Raw genomic sequence first — 23,677 nt, forward strand, 5'->3', positions numbered from 1 at the left:
GTGGTACAAGGGTGGGGGATAGGTGGAGGTAGGGATGGTTGGATAGTGCAAAGGGTTCATCTATATATTTTATAGAGAGTAATATTATTGACTTGCATCATAGTGTTCATCTATCAGATGATAAAAGGGTTCATCTATATATTTTATCAAAGTTTTTCTTCATTGATCATAATCACAAGAAATGAAAATTCCTTTTGGATAGAAATCTCTATGACATGCACAGTTCAAAATTCGTTAGATAATGATTTCGTCTCTCTGTCCTTTTCCACTTAAATATAGAGTTTCTTGTCTGCAACAGAATTCGGCCCGAAAAATACGTTCTTTAACTAACGCCTATACTGAATAATTCCAAGTAGAACTCTGTCTCCTCAGTTTTCCTACAAAAGGGAGTAAAGAAGCATACTTGGCTTCTCAAAAACACACTAAATACAACATACATATAACTCAAGATCAATCAAAGGGAACAAAATGAAAACTGAACCTTTGCTCCACCGTGTTATACAGCACTCAGCGTGATGAATTGGTTAGAATGAAGATAGACCAGCGATTTGTCGGAATTTCTCATATGATACCCAGAATACAAATTGCCAAGGGCCAAGTCTTGCCCATGTAGGAAAGAATCCCTTCCACAATGCTTTGAGTCCTTCAACTTTGACCGTTTTGACAAGACAATCGTAGGAGTTACTATATTTGCAATTCCCTTGCTTATCGGCAGCCTGATTCATCATTCTTGTCTTAATTACATCTGCTGGACAGCTCAATGTTGTTGCTGACAGGCCTGACATTATGGATGATAAAGTGTGTGCATATATATTATCATTTGCTATGTTGTTATCGATCACAAAGCGTTTTGCATGATCATAGCACGCTAGTTCTCCCATGTTAACTAAAAAAGCTCTCTGGATATTTGGGAGCACGCCTTTCCAAAGTCCCCTGACACCTTCAGTTCGAATAATCTTGTTGAAAGCATCAAATGGCCCGCAATATCGAGGTTGCAGACCCTGACTTACCATTCTACTGTCTGCTTGCATCCTAACTTTGACAAGATCAGCTGGGCTCGCCACAACCTGAATCACAAGAAGACATGCAACTATAACATGTTCCACAATGAGTCCTGTTGAAGTAAGGAATTGAAAGCTTAAGCACAGGAACCTCGTAAACTTAAATTTTTTTTGAATTGGTATATCACACTCCAATTCTTTTCTTTTCTTTTTTTGAAAAAAAAACAAGTAGCAGATCATTCATCAAATTTTTCTTTGCTTATCAGTATCAACATTTCTTTTAGCGATTTGTCAGCTGATCATACTTAACGTTCTTCCCAACATGCACAAAGCTACGGGATATCAGAGATGAAAAACATAAATAATTTAGCGTCATGTGGTATCTTAAAAATGACTAAATTAAAGATGAGAAGAGAAAGGGTTTGTAGATGATACAATCTTTGGTGGAGAGATAAGATGAACTAGTAAAAATACTTAAGTGATTAAGTCACAAACATGAATGGATACATACTTCTATCCGAGTGCACCTACCAACATCTATATCTCAGTACAGTAAATAAAATTTCAAAACAAAAGGAAACTGCTATAAAGAATGTTTAAGACAGCTGATGTTTACTCAGAATGAACAAATTAATCAAAAAGAGAACTACAAAGAACCTTGTATTCTTCTGGTCTGTAAAAATAACAAATCATGACACCCAATTTTGTTCCAGTGATCACTAGTCCTTCATCTGCTTACTCAAAAGTTCGGGTAGCACCAAGGAAATAAAGAATTGACCATTGAGTCTTCTCTCTCTTTGAAGGGTTACTCTTCATTTAAAGTAAGCTAAAGACGCAGGGGACACCACAAATGAGGCAATCCGCTCTATAAACAAGAAGATGACCATTGATGGCTTATAGAAAACCAATTCATAGCTAACATATACATTTTCAGAATTCATATGGACTTGGTAAGAACTGACCACAACAGAAGCAAATACTTACACCCGATACCAACTAGTAGATGTTAAAACTTAGTTGTGGTGAAGAGTTCTTAATTGTTTTGCTTAGAGACTCGTAAGTGTTTTCCCGGAGTGTTTTCTGATCTTTTTAGTGTTTTAAGACATGAAAAATCTTTTCCAACTGAAAAGTTCTGCAATATAAAGGGATATCAGCTCTACTCACTCACTGCATTAGTCATGTATCAAACTCTAATGACCACCTAACTCAAAATTTGTGAAACTATTTCACTAATAATATTGTTTGATACCAACTTTTCAGTAATTCAATTTGTTTAACTATCTAAAGTTTAAACCTTGAACAATGTTTTCCTTATCAAACTAATTTTCAGCCACTTTTCCATTACATGTTCTTCCACTATTATTAACAAAGTCAATACATCAAACCAAAATATTCCTCTCTATCTAGTCAAATTCCTTCATATACAATTAAAACAAGATAAGTGTTGCGGTAGCGCGTGTGCCTAGTTGTTAATGAAATGCATTAAGCACAATGAGGTCTCAAGTTCAAATCTCAGCTCCCATGTATCCCATGGAATTAGTCGAGGTAAATCAGACAGAGTTAACAGGATATCTCCAATTCATTTAGCTCAAACAACAATGCAATTCCAAAATTCAATGAGATTTCAATTTACCTGAGCAATAACACCAGATATTCCACCAATAATAGCTTTGCTTGACAGAGAAAGTGTATGATCAGCAGGAACCAAAAAATTCCTCAAAAATTCATAGTTTACGATTCGAATTGGAGTGTAAAACATATGCCTTATAATCGCCGGTGACAATCCCTTATATAGTCCTAAAACGCCGTCGTTTCGTAAGATCTCCGACACTACTCGGACGGCTGATGTCCGTCGAGACGAAACAAGAGATTCGCCGTGGAGTTGAAGCCTCGTCTTTATGAGGTCAATCGGAAACGTCACTGTTTCCGCCGCCATTGCCGACATGGCCGTCACGGCTAACTTTGTTGTATGGGCTCTCCGGCCATCGTTAAACTCTTGGGCTTTCATTGAGCTAGTGGTCCAGGCCTGAGGGGCATCAGTGAAATAGACGTTAAACACTCATCTTTGAAGCTGGCCCATCTTCAACTCTTGGGCCATGGCTAAGCTTGATGGACGAAGTGTAGAGTTTTTATCCCGACCTAAGATACTTACAGACTAGTGTGATTCACATATATTTGAGATACTAGATATATAGGAGAGTGACGAGCTACATGGGAGAGAAGCGAGGGAGGCGAGCAAGATTTGCTATGCACCCAAGATTTATACGAATCCATTTGGATATAGTATATCTAAAACAAATTACACCTAATTTTGATCCCCATGTATCTCGATATACATGTATTTAAGCTTATCTAATATTTGAATGCATCAAAGTCTGATAAAAATTGTAATATTACAAGCTAAGTGTATCTAAGTAATTCGCTCTTAAACTAGTCAGATTTATGTGAGTTTTGTTATTTTTTTCAATTAGTTTTTTCTAGCAATTTTTTTTAATTAAGGCACATGATCTATCGACGAACCTTCGAGGAAAAGTATTATAAATATAATGCTCACGCATATTTTTTTTAGATAAGTTTGCAATTATATAGATAACTTGCAAATAACTCAAATAGTCAACTTACTTACAAGTAGCTTAAACAAGAAACTTACAAATAACTTAAATCGACAATTTACAAGTAGCTCAAACTGACAAAAATATTATAATATATCGTGGATGACATATTGTGAACTTTTCTTTTTACCAACATTTTTTTCTTCTATAACTACAAAGTCAATTCAATTCTTTTACATATTTATTCGAACTTGAATCATATATCAATTTCTCTTTATACACTACATTAATATAGTCTTTATTTTTCATTTTTGACCTCTCTTTTTCATAAACATTGAAATTAATAAGTTAAATATATGGGTAATAAGCTATAGGGTCTTTTGTTGTTTTTTCCAAAAGTAAAGGGACCATAACAAGCATTCTTGATTCTACAAACCTTCTTCTTCGTCGCCTTCATATCTAAAGCCTCGACTGTGAGAGGGTTTAAGCAGTCGGAAACACCATTGCTCCGCCGCAGCGCCTCCTCTCTCAGTTGCGTAAGCTCATCAAATAATCGCCAAAAAGATGTATAGAAGTAGAGCCACCATACTCACATCCAAATCATTGAGAACTTTATCAAAGGTAAGCAGACAATCTCTTCATTTAGAATCGTTAAAGTTCGTTACTTTTTTAAGAAGTATCAGCACTGCTACTCAAATATCTGAGATTGATAATTATAGTGAGTTAAAGGGGGGAAATAACAGTGATTTTCAGCAAAACCCAGATGGGGATTTCAATTATAACTCGAACAATACGGGTTCTTTGAATAAATCAAACTGGCAGGGTCAGGAATGGGCGTATAATCAGCAGTTATCTCGTAGCACGCAAGGCGGCGGGAGTTATAGTGGAAATTCTAGGAGAATAGAGCAGAACCCTAGTGGGGCTAATCCGCAAAAACCTAGAACTGAATTTCATGAACAAAAAGATACCAAAGGGTTTCAGCAGAACCCATATGCGAAAAATGAGAACTTTTCATCTGGGTATGTTAATGTTTCATCTAGGAATGAGTTTCAGCAAACTGTTGGGAGAAATAATGATTTCGGGTCTCGAAAGGATTATCAAAGTAATTTAGTTCATAATAGAAATGATAGTGGTGAAAATTCGTCAAATTTGTTGCGTAGTTCCAGGTTTGAGGGAGGTTTAGAGGCTCAGCCTAGTCAAAATGGAGTATATGGACACTATCAACAGAATTTACATGGTGGAAACAGTGAAATGTCACGGCAGAATTTTAGTGGCAATTACACGAGTAACGTAGGAGTGCCTCAGCAAAACCTTTCCAATTACGACCCTGGAAATGTAAGGAATGTTAAATCTGAAAATTCTGAAATGTATCCACAAAATGCAAGTGGGTATAACATGGAAAGGCATACGAATTCAAGTGGCTACTCAAGGGAGATGATGGGGCAATATCAGCAAAACTTAAGCGGCTTTAACCCCTCTAGTGCTGGACATCAAGCTTCTTATCAATATCAGAATGGAATAGTTGGCCATCAAGAAATGAGAAGTTCAACACCTGTCGAACAGTCGATTGATTCTGATGATAGCAGCAGTAAAAAAGGTTCAGTTGATGAGCTTGATGACTTATGTAAAGAAGGCAAAGTAAAGGAGGCAGTAGAAGTTTTGCAGTTGTTGGAGCAGCAACATGTCACAGTCGATTTGTCTCGATATATTATGTTGATGGATGTGTGTAGTGAGGATAAATCCCTTGAGGATGCTAAATCAATTCATGAGCACCTTGCGAGATCTCATCCTCATCTTGACATCAAAATGTACAATAAGATTCTTGAAATGTATGGAAAATGTGGCTCCATGAAAGATGCTTTCTTGGTGTTTCGAAAAATGCCTCAACGTAATCTGACTTCTTGGGACACAATGATTTCATGGCTTGGTAAGAATGGTCTTGGAGAAGATGCAATAGAATTGTTTGGAGAATTCAAGGAAACTGGGATGAAACCTGATGGCCAAATGTTTCTGGGAGTCTTCCATGCTTGTAGTGTTGTTGGTGATATAGTTGAGGGCATGTTGCACTTTGAATCAATGAGTAAGGATTATGACATTGATCTATCCATGGAGCAATATGTTGGAGTGGTAGATATGTTGGGAAGTACAGGATATCTTGATGAAGCTATGGAGTTCATTGAAAGGATGCCTATAGAGCCAAGTATTGAAGTATGGGAAACCATGATGAATCTCTGTAGAATTCATGGGAACTTGGAGCTTGGGGATCGTTGTGCTGAGATTGTTGAGCTCCTAGACCCATCTTGTTTGGATGAACAGTCAAAGGCAGGTTTTTTGGCTGTAAAAGCATCAGACATCGCTAAGGAGAAAGAGAAGAAGAAATCTGCTCAAAGTCTTCTTGAGGCTAGAAGCAAAGTTCATGAATATCGTGCGGGAGATAGGTCACATCCCGATCATGAGAAGATATATGCATTGCTTAGGGGTTTAAAGCAGCTAATGAAGGAGGACGGTTATATACCAGAGACGAAGTTTGTGTTACATGATGTAGACCAAGAAACTAAAGAGGACGCTTTAATGGCTCACAGCGAGAGATTGGCTTTTGCTCAAGGTCTTATGAATAGCTCTGCACGATCACCAATCCGGATTATAAAGAATCTGCGTGTCTGTGGTGATTGCCATAATGCATTGAAGATTGCTTCAAAGCTTGTTGGTCGGGAAATTATCATGCGAGATGCTAAGAGATTTCATCATTTAAAAGATGGATTGTGCTCGTGTCGGGATTATTGGTGAAGATCCTACCATTCAGGTAATACTTAGTATATTACTCTTTTATTGTCATCTGGAAGATCTTTTTTCCTTTCCATTTTTCTTTTACTTTCTTTCCTTGTGTCAAACGAAGGACATAAGCATGAAATTACCAAACTTTATAACCAGATACACTAGATGTAGTTTCACAACCAGGGACTGCGACTCTAAGGAGTAAGGGCATTACGCCTAAGTCCTAACATTTGTTGGCATTTCTTAAGAACATGTTCAGTTTCCCACTCATTATTATGAAGATCAATTAATGGACTTTTATCCTATCCCAGAGAAGCTACATATTTCTTACATTCTTTGGAGAAGTTAAGATTGGTACACTACAAAAAAATTGACCTTTCAATTAAAAAGTTTGACCCATCGTTAAACCCATATTTAAATACTGTATGTTAGTTTTTCCCATGGAGCTCTTGCAGTAGTGAAACATATTAAAACAAGATGTTATTTGTTACTTGCTTCGAATAGATAATACCAGAAATGCTTATGGTGCTTCAAGCATGTTGAGCAGATTGCTTTCTTAAGATGGTCTACTTCATAGATAATATGAAGTATGAGTATTTCAATGACCATCCTGTATGCTTATTATGATTGAGAATATGATGGCACTTTAGAACGCCTATGTACTAAGGCTGATTACTGTAATTTCTCTGTATCCTCTGTGTTTACACTTTTACAGATCAGGAGTTTCTGCAGTTTTCTTTTATAGTGATTTGCTTGGTGGAATGGAATGCCCCCCTTGTATTTTTCTTTTAGAAGCATATTTTGAGGTTAAGCAGCAAACTAAGGATATTTCATATTATTCCCAAACAAGTAGAGATGCATTATATTGTTGTTTGTACCATTTTCAGTGGTCGTCTAGGATATTCTTTTCCAAAGTTTTGTAAATATTTCCAGGTTCGTCATCTTTTGAATACAATCTTGTTTGAATGCTTTATTTTTCGTGTTGATTTATATGATAACTTCATTGTAAAAAAGTTTTAACTTTTCCGACCATGTAATTCTGAAGCATATTTTTTTTGCAGCTTTAGCACAGCCAAGACTCAAGATTGTAGAGCATAGCTATAATTCATAGCAGATGGGATGATTTCCACTTACACTATATCGGCAAGTACCTACCATATTTAATGCCACATGGCCTCTTGATTTGGTTAGTGCTGTTAAAGTGTCAATAGGCATAAGTTGTCCAGAAAGGATACAAAGGTGAGTGCAATAGCAGATACTGAGTTATTGTTCTGAAGATAGTAAAGGACGAGCAACCAGGTTTTTTGACTCATCGAGAAACATAAAGAGCTTCTATACTCTGTTCACCCCGGAACAAGACCAGACGAAGAAAACCCATCTTCTCAAACCGGATTAGCTAGATAGTTGTAGTTTTCGGGGACGGATGTCCATGAAGGGAGTTGTTTTCTAAGTCTGAAGCTAACTGTTTCACATTCTGAAGTATAGAGATTAATAGGATAGGATCAAAATATTTTCATTTTGAGTACTTCCATTCTTGTTATGGAACAGTAATATTAGTAACATGGCTGTTGTATCCTTGTGCTTTGATGGTCTCCTTTTTCATGTTTGAACATGGCTATTGTTTATGCAGTGTATTCAGAAATTACTAACTTATCCACCAAATGCCTTCCTTGAATTGTTACCTTCTTCGCTGGTGTTTGACTGTAGATTTTTAAAAAATTTATCTTCAAATATCTATTTGGTCATGAAATGTGATCAGATTTTGATATTTGATCTTCAAGTATTTTCAAGTTTTTAATTTTTATCGGTTTTTGTGATCATGCTAAATTGATAATCAAATTAATAAGATGTTTATTATCGACTTTCAGTTAATCGATCTTTGGTCCTTAATGTGGTTTTCAAGAATAGAAATGCCAAACAAATTTCTACCCTTACCACTTTTGGTCAAGACATAATTGCTTGAAATCCTTCCAAGTACTTATGCAATAAATTGTGGAAATAACATTAAATGTCCATCTTTGTCACAATTAAATCTAAAATTGAGAGCGGAAACAATATTAATTGTCCATCTTTGTCACAACTAAATTTAAAATTGAGAAGAGAGAAATACAGAGTGAACAGTTACAATAGAAGTAAATGAACAAACACATTTTCAAGCAAACAAATACAACTTTCGAACAATTACAATAGAGGTAAATGAACAAACACATCTTCAAGCAAACAAATACAACTTTCGAACAGTTACAATAGAGGTAAATGAACAAACATCTTCAAGCAAACAAATACAACTTTATGAATCGTAATTAGACAACCTATATGATAGTTAAGCCACAAACTATAGTTTTTTGTTGGTTTCCACCCGGTGTCCGATAAATACACATTGGAGCCCGACTAAATCCAGATTCGCGCCGGAAAGTCTCATATTGGCGCTAAAGCGCTCCCTAACAAACCCCTCCTCTCCAATCCTCGACCAAATTTGCGTTCCCCGAGCGCTATGAAATGGGGCTAAATCCTCTCCTCTCCAATCCTCGACCAAATTTGCGTTCCCCAGACGCTATGAAATGGGGGCTAAAGCGGCCACAAACTATAATTGTTTTTGAAATTTTTCTCAAAAAGTTATTGGGATGTTGTGACTCTTACATTTCGGGTCGGGTCGGGTCGTGTATGAACATGGGCTTCAGTCACAGTGCACTCAAACATGAAAATGGCGGCAAATGCAGGAGCTGGATTCTTCTTCACACCATTGAAGCAGCAGAACCCAAAGCCCCACTTTTTCCTCTCTCTCTAAATCTCCTTTTCTCGCCGCTAACTCAATTACAAATCTTTATATGCATGATTTTTAATCAATTAGGGTTTTTTCTCCGCCGGAAAAGTAGATTTCTAAATCATCAGTAGCAAAATTTGTAAGAGCTGCACAAATGACGTGCCATACGTCTTCATCGGGATGCGATTTGGAGAAATTGGAGTCGTTGAGTGATGATTCCATAACAGAGATATCGGAAAACTGGAATGGCTTTTGCTCTTTGTCAGAAGCTCTTCTCAAAGGCAGTGGTGATTTGTCATTCAGCGATGAGTTTGTAATGCGAGCTAAGAATCTCTGCAAACATGGCCTTTCATCTCTAGTTGAACAACACTTCCTTCGTTGCATTGAGGTCTGCTCAATATTTTTACTTCATAGTGTTATTTTGTTTTGAATAAAATGTGCATATTCCGAAAGCAGATTGAAATACTAAAACTTCATAGCTACTCAATTTCGCTAAGTACAAGTAAAGATTGTTCCTTTTTGGAGGAAAATTGTGACCTGGATTATTGTTTCCTGCATTTGATTGAGTATAATAGTAGGTGGCATATGGTAATTATTCAAGGTATAATATTGGATATAAGTAGAAAAATGGAAAATGAGTTTCGCGCTTAAGTGACTGAATTAGTTTTCTTCTCTTATCATAAATTTTCGATTTTGGAGAAGACAATTTTAACTATTCAAGGGATTTAAATTGGGAATGTGTTATCACAGAGAATATTTTGGTTGATGAAATCATCTCAATGTTTGAATACCTTGGATTTGAAAATGTTTTCTCCAAGGTCAATATTCGAAATAATTGCCAATGATTTCATCAACCAAAATATTCTCTGTGAAAACATTTTCAGCCACACCATGCATAGTATGAATCATCATTTCCTAAATTTATGACGTAACCTAGTTTTTTGTATTTTAAAGCCGGTGTGACCATTATGACTCTAGTAGGTGTTTTTTTTTAACTCACGGTGACAATGTTGTGTTCGAACAGGAAATTTTTGAGAGAAATGGAGCAAAAAGGTTCTGGAGTTATTTTGAACCTTACAGAAATGCTGCACCATCTGAAACTAATAAGGATCTAGTACGTACATACGATCCTTTGTCATGTCATTCTACGTTAAAGAGAAGGCCTATTCTATGGAATTAGAAAAAATAGTTACTACTTGATTTTCACTGGTAACTTTCTGTGTCTGCAGATGCAGGATTATTGTTAATGAGGATTCTCTATGTTTGTCGTAATTTTTGGATTTTTGTACCTTCGTGTAAAGTTTTACACTTATGTTCCCAATCCAGTCTTACTTTGATAGAGTATGTGTACGTTACATGACCTAACAACCCATTTACACCTTTTTTAAGTAAGTGATTTAAACTTTTTACTGGTTTTAGTTATGATATTTTATGATTATCATAGTTTTCTTGGTCTTTACTTCTTTCTTCCATTGCTACAAATTTATTGAACATTGTCGCAATTGGCTTATATTTTGAATCTTAGCTTCCTTACAGGTAACTACATTTCTTATTTTTGGGAAGTAATTTACATGGAAAAATGTTTGTCAATATTATCTTGTCTAGCTAGCGGATATGGATGGTTATGTACTCGTTATTGCTGCTGATTCCATTTGCCGTATTACCAATTTTAATCTTTCTCAAGCGATGACTTGGCGATGACTTGGTTAAATCCTGATTGGTATTGATGCAGATTCTAGAAGAAGAAATTCAGCAAGTAATATGTAAAGCTTTGGAAGAAATATCATCTCAAAAGCAATTCCAGGAGAAGTGCCTATTATTGTTGGCTCGTGCTTTACAGTCCTATGAAGAAGACAAATTGCAAGGACAAGCGAACCCAGATTCTACTCGAGTTTATCTGTTCTCGAAATATCAACTAATTGTGTCTTCAGTTCTTTTGGCTAGCCTTCCTCACCATTTTCCTGGTATGTGGATTACTTCCTCGCTACATGATTGATCCTAAGATTGATTGTTTTTTTCCTATTTGAAGTTACAGTCCTAAGATAGTTTGTTCTTGGACCAATCATGTAAGCGAATCACTCCAATGTTCAATACCATTGCCTGGGGTTGTTTGCTGCAACACAAGAATTATACTTCTTTAGTCACTGGTTTACGGGTTTGGTTTCTGAATTTATAAGTTAGGTGATATGTCTTTACAATACACACACATAAAATGGCAAGGAAGAAGTTTGAAATTCTTATACATTTACATTGTCTTCAATTTTTCGGAAGAGAGAGTGGTAAGGGGATCTTGATATCAAAAGATGCTTCTATGGCTATGACCTATATAGTTTAAATTTTTAATTCTTTCTTATCCATCCCCTTACTATATTTTTTAGGGATACTTCACTGGTACTTCAAAGGAAGACTGGAGGAGCTGAGTACAATTGCAGCTGCGAACTCTGAGGATGAAGAGGAGTTAGGCATGGATGATAAAATGGATTTAGACGAGAAAAGCAAACTTCCCTACAAATGTGGTGACATGGATAGTGATATAAACCATAAATATACTGTATTTTCAGAGAACAATAAGTTGGTGAAGAACATCGGAATGGTTGTTCGTAATCTGAGAAATATTGGCTTTACATCTATGGCGGAAGATGCATATGCTTCTGCTATATTTTTTCTTTTAAAGGTATATGGCCTACAGTGATAAAGTTTCAGTTGATTTATCTACATTTTCAGTTGACATCAATCATATTGTGGTGTTTCTTCAGATTCTTGATTTTGTTAATTTGACAAAAAAAATTGTTTTAAATTATATAAATTAAACATTCATTTAATCTTGTACACAATTATTCTTTTGAATGTGGGTGATAGGACAAAGTACATGATTTGGCTGGTGATGACTATAGGAGCTCTGTTTTGGAGTCCATCAAAGCATGGATACAGGTTAGTCTCATCTGCGTGATCCCAATCTCATGTCTCAAAATACAGTGACAAAGGCCCTTTCAAAGTTCTATTTTGGAGTAGCAATACAAGGTCGTTTAAAATTTATCTTCGTCAGCACTAATAGAGTTGAGATAGTGGTGGTCATTTGACTCATTTGGGATGTTAGGTGACTGGCATCCTGAAATAAGAAATATTGTTTCCTTGCCTAGGGCACTAGTTTGGATTCCATTGATACCCTGCAATATGACAGACATTTTGAGTCAGATGGATCTAATGGTTTTGTTATGCTTTTAACCAATTTATTGATAGTTATACTTTCACTCATGTGATTTGTGTGTCGATAGCTTGGGAGGCATTGTATAGATGACAAAACAAATGACAGAATAACTTTGTGAAAGGTTGACTATATTATCTTGAATATCAATTCTACATGAGTTTTTGTTCAAACTTGAAGAACATGGATAAACTTATGTTTAGAACAATCTGACTTATCAGGAAATTTCTGTTGGATCCAATTTTCTAACATTGAGAACCAATTTGTGCAGGTTGTGCCCCTTCAGTTCTTACGAGCACTTCTTGATTACCTTGGAGATTTTACTAACTGCAATGACCCTTCCCCTGGCCTGAAATCTCCCCTGGCATCCCACCCCTCCTTGTGCTATTCTGGAACTGGAATTCCATCTGAGGGGCTTGTTAGATGGCAGTTGCGCTTAGAGTATTATGCTTATGAAACCTTGCAGGATCTCAGAATAGCCAAACTTTTTGAAATCATTGTGGACTATCCGGACAGGTGATTTACTATTCCATTTTCTTCTCTGTTTGTGGGGGGTTCAGTCTCTGCGCATGGGTATATATTGTAGCAGATTTATAAGCAAGAAAACTCATAGTATTTGGAAGGAGAGAAATGAAAAGAAAGAATGAAGACTTTGTAAATGAAAAGAGGAGTAAATTCGGTGTTTGGTTGAGAAGGGAAGAGATATCATTTGACTTTGCTACCATTAACAAAGTATTTCTCTTGTTAATACATTTAGCATCTTTTTTGGCATTAGAAAGGGTCTTTCCCTCTGTTTCCGCCCACTTATGGATGGAATTGAAATTAAAACTTTGTGCATACCCTTATCGCTGCCCTTTTCTCCCATAAGTCAATCTCAAAAGCAAAGAACTAAACTCACCCATGTTCTCATCTCATTTCTCTCCTTTCCCTTCCATTCAAACTGCAACACTTCTTACTTAGTTAATTAGGTCACTAATTTTTTAAGTGGATATAACATGCATAGAGGATGTAATGGTATTCACAACTCCTGATCTTTACTTTTACCCATGTTTCTTCCAGTCTTACCTGTGACTAATTTACTATGTTGGGCTCCATTTTCTTTCATCGTAGAAATAAAACTTGATGCAACATTCTCCTAGTTGTCTGTACCATTTCATGCATTTTAGTATCAATTCAGTTGGAAATGAAGGGAATGAAGCTTATGTTTTCTTCACTTATCAATTGCCGACATTGTAACTATTTTATTTATATAAGATCTTAAATTTTCAGCTTGCAAGTTGACTGACTGTTAAAATTTGACAGTGCTCCTGCTATTGAAGACTTGAAACAATGTCTTGAGTATACTGGGCAACATTCAAAGCTGGTAGATTCTTTTATCTCATCTCTGAGATATAGATTACTTACAGCTGGTGCCTCAACCAATGATATATTGCACCAATATGTTTCAACAATCAAAGCACTTCGAACTATAGATCCTGCAGGTGTTTTTCTTGAAGCTGTTGGTGAACCAATAAGGGAATACCTGAGGGGGAGAAAAGATACAATTAAATGCATTGTGACCATGCTTACTGATGGAACTGGTGGAAATCCCAATGGACCAGGCAGTTCTGGGGATAGCCTGCTGGAAGAATTGAATAGAGATGAAGAGAGTCAAGAGAACACTACTGTTGATGATGATATTAACTCTGATGACAAGCAAGCATGGATTAATGCACAAAAGTATGCCATCTTCATCTCTATTGTTTCAGAAATGATTGGAGGACATACTTTGTCTTGTACTTTATATCATTTTTTTTGGGTACATTGCTCTTTGTATCTTATGCATATATCTTTTATGATCCGAAATCTTGAAGCTGGGAGCCTGACCCTGTAGAGGCCGACCCATCGAAGGGAAGCAGATATCGAAGGAAGGTTGACATACTTGGTATGATAGTTGGCATAATTGGTTCCAAAGATCAGCTGGTTAATGAATACCGTGTAATGCTGGCTGAAAAGCTTTTGAACAAATCTGATTATGACATTGATGCCGAAATACGTACTCTAGAGCTTCTCAAGGTAAGTGGTCAAACCTCTGAGTTTGAGTTCTCTATCATCTCAATCAGTCACATGATGTACTCGAAAATAGACACCTTTACTGCTATATGATTCATCTTGATTTACATAGTCAGCTTGACATTTTTATCATTTTCAGATTCATTTTGGGGAAAGCAGTATGCAGAAATGTGAAATAATGCTTAATGATTTGATCGACTCAAAGAGGACAAATACAAATATAAAAGCAACTATCAAGCATCAACCACAGCCAGGTAATGGTTGCAAGTTATTTGTCCTGTTCTTGGGCTTCCCACAATTTTAATTAATCTCAATGATTACTGAATTTGTTCAAATACAGAGCAAAGGGACCTTGATGTATCTCTAGACAATCTTAATGCTACCATCATATCTTCAAATTTCTGGCCTCCTATTCAGGTATGCACTTATTCTTACATTTACTGACACAATAACTTTATTTACTAGCTATTGTTAGTAAAAGTCTTTACTCATCTAGTGGAACATCTTAATCCATTTTGGACAAGAAATCTTTTATGTTAAATATGAATTGTGCAAGCAAAATATTTCAACTGAACTGCTCCATTTTATTTTATTGATATTAGTTGTGTTCTCTCCTTCCAAAATAATCATAAATTAATGAGTTCTGAATCCTGTATATTCACAATTCATGGTCTTAGTCTGAATTAAGTAAATATCCCCTTTGACATTCTTGATATTTAAGAACATCTTCCTTGTTGATGACAGAGAAGTGATAGTTACTTTCCTTTCTTTTGGGTCCCCCCCCCCCCCCCCCCCCCCCCCCATGTTGCTCGAACTCCTCAAAATTGTCGATGGGTGCGTGTCGGTTCCTCCAAATATTGGTACATTTTTGGAGAGTCCGAGCAATATACTTAATAGTGTCAATCGTTTGCCTTTATGTAGCTTTCTTTGTTTTGTTTCATTTTTGCCAGTCAAGTAACAAAATCTGGTAATTTGATGGCAGGATGAGGCAGTCAATTTACCAGAGCCTGTGGAGCAGCTACTGACTGATTATGCAAAAAGGTATACTGAAGTCAAGACACCACGTAAGCTAATATGGAAGAAAAATCTGGGCAGTGTAAAGGTCAGTAACTGTACGGTGTACTTGGGACTCGTGTGTCTTTCGAGATAGTCTACACAAACAGTTGATTTAAAATCTCTAGATCTGAGCTCTCTGTTCTCTACATCCTTTGATATATAACCAAGTGCCTGACTGCATTGTTACCGCATTGTAGTTGGAGCTCCAATTCGAAGATAGAGCAATGCAGTTTAATGTTACTCCTTTGCATGCTTCAATTATTATGCAGTTTCAAGATCAGAAAAAGTAACTTCACAATCATCTTTGTATTTTTATTTTACCAATTGTTTCAGAAAAGTATTGGGAATGGATGTAAAGGGTATGTACACTTCATGTTGCAGGTGGATATCTAAGAATCTTGCAGCTGCAGTTGGAGTACCTGTTGATGTGTTGAATAGGAGGATAAATTTTTGGATAAGCAAGGTTAGTTCCTCTCTCTTCAATTTTCATCAGTATATGGTTTTCTGGTGTAAGGATTTATTTGATCTTTTTTCACTTGGTTGACTCTAGGGAGTTCTGGCAGAGTCAATGGGGGCAGACTCTGCTGATCATACTTTTACTCTGATGGAAACCATGAATGATACTGGTAAAAGTGGAACTATTGATGGAGGCTGTGAGGAGCTATTGGCAGGTGAGGACGACGGAGAACGCTCTGTGGCCTCTGTTGAAGATCAACTGCGAAAAGAGATGACTGTCTATGAGGTATATCATTCGACTTCCTTTTTCTTTCTCTTGCATACAAATGGATCTTTTAAGTAAATGAATCTGATACACTCTCTTAACAGTTGTCAACGCGTAAATAGTAGAAGCTTTTCTTTTCTCTAAAACTTTTTTTTTTGGTTCTTATGGAAGCTGTGGTTGAGTTGCATTAACATCACCATATAATTAGTCCATAGTCTTTCTCTTTGCTAACGAGGTACCTGAGTTTTTGAAATATTGTGCATAGTTCCCTTAGTGTTATAGAAAATAATTACTAATGGATTTCGAAAGCTTAAACATCAGTTGACAGGAAACTCCTCCTGAAACTTTTTGCAAGGCAGGACAGAGATGGCTGCGTCTTGGCTTGCCATGTTTTATCTACCATTACCAAACCTTACCACCAGTTGGATGTCTGTTAAACAAGTCTGAATGTTTTTTATCTTTTAATTTTAAATTGGCAAGGGTAGTTCATTGTTCTAAGGACAGAAACCCTACTCGCAAAGAACTAAGGACAAAATAACAGAAAAGAAACACTAGTGTTTTGTTTAATGAGGTGCTGGTGTTGACTGCAGAAATTTATCACTGGGATGCTTACCAATTTTGGCAGCATGGCATTGGATCGTATTCATAATACGCTCAAGGTAATTATTTGCTTTATAACTCATAAGATTTATAATTGAATTGGGCACTATGCTGTGGCATGAGGCCATGAAATACCGAAGAATTAAAAGTACTAATTGTTGGTGCAGATGTTCTGCATTGCTGATCCTACATATGACAAATCACTGCAACAACTGCAAAGCTTCTTATCTGGTTTAGTTGCCGAGGAGAAGTTGGAATTCAGAGATGGAATGTACTTTCTGAAAAAGTGATCAATTCCATCTATATTGGCTTGGTGGCATAAATCTTATCAGCACTCCTCAGACTGATGAAATGCAATAACGTGTCGTTAAGAAGGTAATAACAAACATTGGCTGCAGAGAGGTCTCTTTTTCTTCTCTTTTCAAGTGCGGAAATATCTGTAAATTCCTTGCAGTCCACTATTTGTGTGCTATTTAATCAAGCTGAGGGTAAGTGCAAATCAAGAAGGTTCCTGTGGGTTAGAATGACTCGTTATGATAAATGCATAAGAGTGTTAGTAATATTTATTAGCAGATCCTTCGCGATGAGAAAGAGACAAAGCCATCCAAGAGAAGACGTTGGATCTGGTTCGTTATAGAAGGTTAGCTAGTCAGTTAGTTGACAGTTCACTTATTTTCTGTATATGATGTAAACTCAGAAGATTGCACATTTGCTTTCTATAGAAAGAAGGGGTGCCATTGTTTATTTGGTGTATATGATGTAAACTGAATACACTTGGCCTTTTGATTTTCAAAAGAGGAGAGATCTATTTTTATCCAAAAGAACTGGTATCTCAAACTCTGAACCATAGTTTTTCATTTACTCTTAATGTGATTCGAACTCTTGACCATAGTTTTTCAAGTTTGGTTGGTCAAAATATTTCGGAATACCTGTACTCCAAAAATGAGAAAGGGATGAAGAAAGTTCAAGGGAGAAGAGAAATTAATACCACAAGTTTCAGAGACTGAATTTGTGAAATGCATTGAATTACTATATTCTCAAATTACGAGTCAATTGGTTTTGTGACTCATACATATTTTTCTTAGTTTTATGTCAAAAAAAATTTCCCTCTCTTTACTTTAATCAGATATTCGAAAATCAAAAATGGATCTAAGATATTATGCTTGTAGATTTTCATCCGATGCCAAGCTCGAAAACACCGAAATAGGGTTCTTTTCTTATCACTGAATCAACAACTCATTTAAATTACGAGCTCCATCATTTTCTTATATAATTAATGAATTCTCAATATAAATACATATTCAAATAAAAGTTATTAAATTCCCGAAAACCCTCACCCAATACCCCTCTCTCTCAAAAAAGGAAAAGTTGGTAAAGAAAGTAAAAGCAACTTTAGCCGTTAGCACATCACCCGTGAGAGAGAGAGTAAATTCGACCGTTACATTTCCATCTCATTCAAATAATTTCAACAGAGAAAATATTGCTTCACTTGCAGAAAAAAAAATGGAGGAAGAAGAAGATAGAATACAAAATCTCAGATCCAAAGCCACAGAGCTTTTACTCAGAAAAGAATGGAAAGATTCCATTGAAGTTTACTCAGAGTTAATCTCCCTTTGCCATGACCAAATCTCAAACCCCCATCAAAATCTTGATCCAAACAACCTCCCAAAACTCAAAAAATCCCTCTGTTTAGCTCTCTGTAACCGCGCTGAAGCTCGATTAAATCTTCAAGATTATCCTCAAGCTTTACAGGATTGTAATGAAGCTTCCCAAATTGGAAACACCCATTTCAAGACTCTGCTTTGTAAAGGTAAGATTTTGCTAAGTCTCAATCAATATGGGTTGGCCTTAGATTGTTTTAAAAAAGCAAGTCTTGATCCCAATGAGTTAGAAAATTATGAAATGCTTAATGGGTATTTAGAAAAGTGTAAAAAGTTTGAATTTTTATCAAGAACTGGTGCTTTTGATATCTCTGATTGGGTAGTAAATAAGTTTCAAGGAAAACCCCCTGAGCTAGCTGAGTACATTGGTTCAATTGAGATTAAGAAATCGGATATCAGTGGGCGTGGATTGTTCGCAACAAAGAATCTTGATTGTGGGAACTTGTTGTTAGTTACTAAGGCTGTTGCTGTTGAAAGAGCTATAGTACCTGAATCTGTTTTTCAAGATTCTAAGGAACAAGCTCAGTTGGATATGTGGAAGAATTTCATTGATAAAATCTTGGAATCTATCAAAAAATGTGTACGAACGCGTGATTTGATTTGTAAGCTATCAAATGGTGAGAATGAGGATGATTTGGAGGTTCCTGACATTGATCTATTTAGGCCTGTGGGAGAAGATAGTAGTACATTTCATGATAAGAAGATTGATAAGGAAAAATTGCTTAACATTCTTGATGTGAATTCTCTTGTTGAGGAGTTGATTTCCGCGAAAGTTCTTGGCAAAAACAGTGATGTCCATGGGATTGGACTTTGGATTTTGTCTTCATTTATCAACCATTCATGTGATCCCAACGTGAGGCGTTCCCACATTGGTGATCACGTGACGATTCATGCTTGTAGAGACATAAAAGCAGGCGAAGAGCTCACATTCGCCTATTTTGATGTGTTTACACCCTTTAGAGACCGTGAAGAGAAGGCGAAAAACTGGGGCTTTGTTTGTAAATGCAAAAGGTGTAATCTTGAAAAGGGTGTTAGTTCAAATCAAGAAATGATGGAAATTGAGATGTTTCTTGGTAAAGGACTAGACAATGGAGGTGTAGTTTATAGATTGGAGGAAAATATGAGGAGATGGATGGTAAGGGGAAAAGGGAAAGGGTATTTGAGATCGTCATTTTGGCGAGTGTATTCAGAAGTTTACGAGTCAGAAAGATCGTTGAGGAAATGGGGAAGTAAAGTTCCATTGATGGAAAATGTGTTGGATAGTGTTGTGGATGCAGTGGGAAGTGATGAGAGAATTGTGAAGTTGTTGATGAGAGGATTGAAGAGAAAAAATGGACATAAAGGGAATGGGATTGTAGAGATGGAAAAAGCAATGAAGTTGGGAAGGGGATTGTATGGTAAGATAATGAAGAAACAAACATTGAGGACTATACTAATTCAGCTTGGTAACTAGAAAGGCTATTTCTGATAGCCTATTTTCAAGATTAGTCAACAACATCGCGTCGATGTTAAACAAGTTAGGGTCAGCAATATGAATCTGCTGACTTCTTCATTTAAGCACATTACATTTTCAAGATTAGTCAAGAACAACGTGTCAATCTTTAAACAAGTTGGGATCAACTATATGGATCTGTATTTCTTCATTTAAGTTCATTACATTTTCAAGATTAGTCAACAACAATGTGTCAATAACAAGTTGGGGTTAGCTATATGAATCTGCACTTCTTCATTTAAGCTCTTTTCAATTTCAAGATTAGTCAAGTTGGTTCTTTTCTCTCTCTTTTTTCAATTCAAAAATGTATCTCACATTTAGTTCTCTCTTAGTTTTTTCCTACAAAAGATTATGAAAGTTGAAGTTGATTCACAATTTAGATTGTTAATGTTGATATTTTCAATATTCTTGTCTAGTTCTAACTATTTTAGATGTAGAAGTGTTACTACGAATGCTTACTTATCAGAAAAAGCCTTTAGTGAGGTCAAAAAATAAGAAGGAAGGGACGCTTGTACACAAGAACAAAGCACATACCATTTCGAGTGGTCTTCGTGTTAAATATGATGAAAGCCCTTCAAATAAATGAGACTTTTTCAATAGAAAGATTTGCGAGCAACGATCAAGAAATTAAGACTTTTCTAATAGCCTAATTTTATGTATTCGACTTACCAAGTCATGCTCATCAATTTCTATTGGTCGTTAACGCGTATTCTCAAAATTCTTATATCTAAAGTTGTGACTTGTGACATTAGAGGTATGGTATGGTAAGGTCAAAGTTTGACTACTATTAATACATTAAAATTTATCCACTTATGTTTCATACGCATAATATCAAAACAAATTCTGAGACACATGACTTTCGATTTTATTTCAAAAGCCAGCTATTAAAAACATGTTCATTATCTGAAAGGCCCATTCAAAGGCAAGAAATCAACTATATTTACATTGGAATCAATAGATGGTTCAAGGACTTTTATATTGTATAACCGTCACCTAAAATAATAATCGATAAATACATAATATACATAAATTACAAACAATTTAGATATATTAAAATTTTGCTATGTGTGGAGTTCGGAAAAAGACTGAACCACAAGAAAATGGTAATTTGTAATATTTCTATGCTATTTCTAAAATGATAATTTGTAATTTAACATGTGTTATATCTGAAAAATAAAAATAAAAAAAGTTTTGTGATTTATCTGTACGGCGGCCTACAGTCAGCTGGTCCAATTTGTACATCTACATCTTATATTTGTTCCTATCATATATGTATTTTTGTACTCTATATATAATCGAGCAAAACAAATCCTACTTGTCTGTTCGGAACGAAGGAAAATATTTTTCAACGAACATAAATAATTGTTTATTCTTTTTTTATGTTTGATATATAATTTAAAATATTTATATATAATATAGATAAATACTATAAAGTAGATAGAGGTACAAATAAGGAGTGTTGGTGATAGAAAGGAGATAATCAAATATAAAATGTCATTTATGAACAATGTCGTCGGATTGAAAATTTTCACTAAACCGGTTCAAAAAACAAAAATGTAGTACATGAAGTTTGAACTTGGAACCTTAAACCTAAACTATCGAGCCAATCTCTAGGGATCTGTTCAAATGATTCAAAACTCTATATATACATTAAAAATGCAGAAAAAAAATCAAAAGGATATGAATGAACACCCTGATCAGTGGCGACCCCCTAAATTCACATTGCTTGTGAAACTTGTTTTCCTCTACTATTGCTAGAAAAATCATTTCAAAATAATACTTATTTTCTTGAAGAAGAAAATATTTTCTAAGAATTTTAACTAATCAAACATAAAAAAGAATTATAAAATATTTTTTATTCTCACCAAACACACTCTACTTGTCCAAATTTTCTGCTTCTATTGGCCTGATTATTCTTTTTTTTTTCTTTTAATAGTATGGTATATTCTTTAAATCCTCATATGAATATTGGGTATATTTGAAATTCTATAAATACTTTGAGCCAAAAAAAAACAATGACATCATCCATGACAAACTTTGCACACATAATCAAGACAATTATTTAAATTTAATGTTTAGATAAGCTTCAGCCAACCCCTAAGGCTAAAACTAAAAGGTTATAATTACTTTGACTATTTTTTTTCTCAAGAAAAATGAATGAAACATTAATTCCTTAATTATTTAAATGGTATTAACAAGAATAAGTAAAAGGGAAAAAAAAAGAACTCATCAGCCATGTTGATCAAAATAATTAAATTTAATTGATGGCTTTGACTAGTTATTAGTCCTCATAATATAAATATTGCACATTTTCACTAGGTTATCCCTAATTATATATGTAGACGTAATGATAAACTTATAGGTAGGGTCGGAGCTAGCAAACCCAGATATTGAATATGAAAATTATTTTTAATTAGTTATATAATAGATATTGAACCCTTTTTAATTTTTTTGTGGATTACTTTTTTATATTTCGAACTTACTTGATAAAATTTTAACTTCACCTCTATCAAATGGTAGATACTTAAATTTGTGAAATTAATTAAAATTGCACCTACGACTAGTTATAACTTTATTTTACATTACTCAAGTGAAAGAAGAAAAAGTGGAAATAGAGGTGATAAAATTAATTTGTGAAATATGAATTGTTCAACTTGATTAATTTGTTTATTTAATTTATCTAAATATTGAATTAATTTGGCTTAAATTTGTTTAATTTAAATTTATCATTTTATTCTTAATAAAAAAACGTTTATATACATTATTATTAAATTTAGATGATTCTACGTCATATGGTCAAATCGGATCACTACATCACCTAGAGGTAAAAAGTTTTATTTAAATAATTATACAATTGTTTATCGGAGTAAAATAAAATATAATTAATTATCACAGATGCACATAAAATAATGAAGGTAGAGATCGATCATATCAAGTCGTGATTAAAAGAAACCAATTTTTTTTTATTAATTGAGGAATTTAAAAAGAAAAATATTATAATATTCTACACATGTCTACATTGATTATATCAAAACGTCATATATAGTATACTTTGTGATAAAGGATAACTCGAGTGTATTTTAAGAGATATAATATAAACAGTCTATCTTAATATTAGTGACAGATTAAACTTTTTTACTAATAAATTCAAAAGAAATTTATTTTAAGAGATATAATGTAAACATACTATCTTAATATTAGTGATAGATTTAAACTTTTTTACTAACAAATTCGAAAGAAATTGAAATTTCAAAGTGAACTTTGAATATCCAAAACTACTAAACGACTTACGCTATATATAATAAGTGTATTTTTTGCTAAAAAGAACTTGGATGAACACCTCGCGTCACTAGATTCTTCCCTATCTAATATAAGCATTATTATAATGTATATAATTTATAAATGACGGCTTCCATAAGTAGTGGAATAAATGGGCCAATCAAGATTCAAGTATCTCTAACTCTGATAATATTTTTAAATCGTGATTAATATAATATATGGTTGATATTAAAATTTAATGGCTAATTAGTGAGGTGGTTAGATAAGAACCACAAGTAATTAACTCACCTACATTTTTCTCTAGTCCTTATCTTATCTAATTAACCTCATTTGACTAGACAACTGTCGACTTTCTATAGTAGGAAACTTCTAGCTATTTTTGGCAATTGATTGTTTACTCAAAATTATTATTATTTTACTAATAATAATTCTAATTAAGATTACCATAATTTACTTAAGTTGACATGTATCATGAGATGTACTTGCTTGATAGATCAATAGGGAAAAAAATATTTTCCA

General features: G+C 34.8%; 4 protein-coding genes across 5 annotated transcripts; 3 read left to right on the forward strand and 1 right to left on the reverse strand.

Annotated features, from left to right (window-relative positions):
* Positions 1-234: 234 nt before the first annotated feature.
* On the reverse strand, positions 235-3,093 carry LOC125821480 (mitochondrial uncoupling protein 3). Its single transcript, XM_049500898.1, has 2 exons — positions 2,635-3,093; positions 235-1,067 (listed from the first exon to the last, which is right to left on the reverse strand). The coding sequence occupies exons 1-2, from the start codon at positions 3,007-3,009 to the stop codon at positions 525-527; spliced, it is 918 nt and encodes a 305-aa protein (XP_049356855.1). The 5' UTR covers positions 3,010-3,093; the 3' UTR covers positions 235-524.
* An 883-nt stretch (positions 3,094-3,976) lies between these two features.
* On the forward strand, positions 3,977-7,461 carry LOC125821467 (pentatricopeptide repeat-containing protein At4g32450, mitochondrial-like). 2 transcript variants are annotated; one of them, XM_049500882.1, is made up of 3 exons: positions 3,977-4,174; positions 4,376-6,356; positions 7,390-7,461. In XM_049500882.1, the coding sequence occupies exons 1-2, from the start codon at positions 4,118-4,120 to the stop codon at positions 6,338-6,340; spliced, it is 2,022 nt and encodes a 673-aa protein (XP_049356839.1). In that variant the 5' UTR covers positions 3,977-4,117; the 3' UTR covers positions 6,341-6,356; positions 7,390-7,461. The 2 variants fall into 2 exon arrangements, with proteins under 2 accessions (XP_049356839.1, XP_049356838.1); XM_049500881.1 differs by having other exon boundaries at positions 3,977-6,356.
* Positions 7,462-9,088: 1,627 nt separating this feature from the next.
* Positions 9,089-17,452, forward strand: LOC125821466 (anaphase-promoting complex subunit 2). The gene is made up of 16 exons (XM_049500880.1): positions 9,089-9,480; positions 10,117-10,206; positions 10,825-11,056; positions 11,471-11,766; positions 11,952-12,023; positions 12,569-12,813; positions 13,600-14,016; positions 14,151-14,352; positions 14,489-14,603; positions 14,690-14,766; positions 15,332-15,451; positions 15,603-15,691; positions 15,787-15,868; positions 15,956-16,147; positions 16,717-16,785; positions 16,894-17,452. The coding sequence occupies exons 1-16, from the start codon at positions 9,247-9,249 to the stop codon at positions 17,014-17,016; spliced, it is 2,655 nt and encodes an 884-aa protein (XP_049356837.1). The 5' UTR covers positions 9,089-9,246; the 3' UTR covers positions 17,017-17,452.
* Positions 17,453-18,151: 699 nt separating this feature from the next.
* LOC125821472 (methyltransferase FGSG_00040) lies at positions 18,152-19,845 on the forward strand. Its single transcript, XM_049500887.1, has one exon. The coding sequence runs from the start codon at positions 18,230-18,232 to the stop codon at positions 19,838-19,840; it is 1,611 nt and encodes a 536-aa protein (XP_049356844.1). The 5' UTR covers positions 18,152-18,229; the 3' UTR covers positions 19,841-19,845.
* The last annotated feature ends 3,832 nt before the right edge of the window (positions 19,846-23,677 follow it).

The sequence above is a fragment of the Solanum verrucosum genome, unplaced genomic scaffold, assembly GCF_900185275.1.
Source record: "Solanum verrucosum unplaced genomic scaffold, falcon-dt-bn FXZP01000217.1, whole genome shotgun sequence".
Classification (NCBI taxonomy): domain Eukaryota; kingdom Viridiplantae; phylum Streptophyta; class Magnoliopsida; order Solanales; family Solanaceae; genus Solanum; species Solanum verrucosum.

What these genes read in the sequence shown, in the direction of transcription:
- LOC125821466 (XM_049500880.1), top strand. Translation starts at nt 9,247, where the DNA reads ATGACGTGCCATACGTCTTCATCGGGATGCGATTTGGAGAAATTGGAG. An exon ending in GTACTCTAGAGCTTCTCAAG is followed by an intron (nt 14,353 to 14,488) that starts GTAAGTGGTCAA and finishes TATCATTTTCAG; the next exon opens with ATTCATTTTGGGGAAAGCAG. An exon ending in ATTTCTGGCCTCCTATTCAG is followed by an intron (nt 14,767 to 15,331) that starts GTATGCACTTAT and finishes ATTTGATGGCAG; the next exon opens with GATGAGGCAGTCAATTTACC.
- LOC125821480 (XM_049500898.1), bottom strand. Translation starts at nt 3,009, where the DNA reads ATGAAAGCCCAAGAGTTTAACGATGGCCGGAGAGCCCATACAACAAAG. An exon ending in TATCTGGTGTTATTGCTCAG is followed by an intron (nt 1,068 to 2,634) that starts GTAAATTGAAAT and finishes CTTGTGATTCAG; the next exon opens with GTTGTGGCGAGCCCAGCTGA.
- LOC125821467 (XM_049500881.1), top strand. Translation starts at nt 4,118, where the DNA reads ATGTATAGAAGTAGAGCCACCATACTCACATCCAAATCATTGAGAACT.
- LOC125821472 (XM_049500887.1), top strand. Translation starts at nt 18,230, where the DNA reads ATGGAGGAAGAAGAAGATAGAATACAAAATCTCAGATCCAAAGCCACA.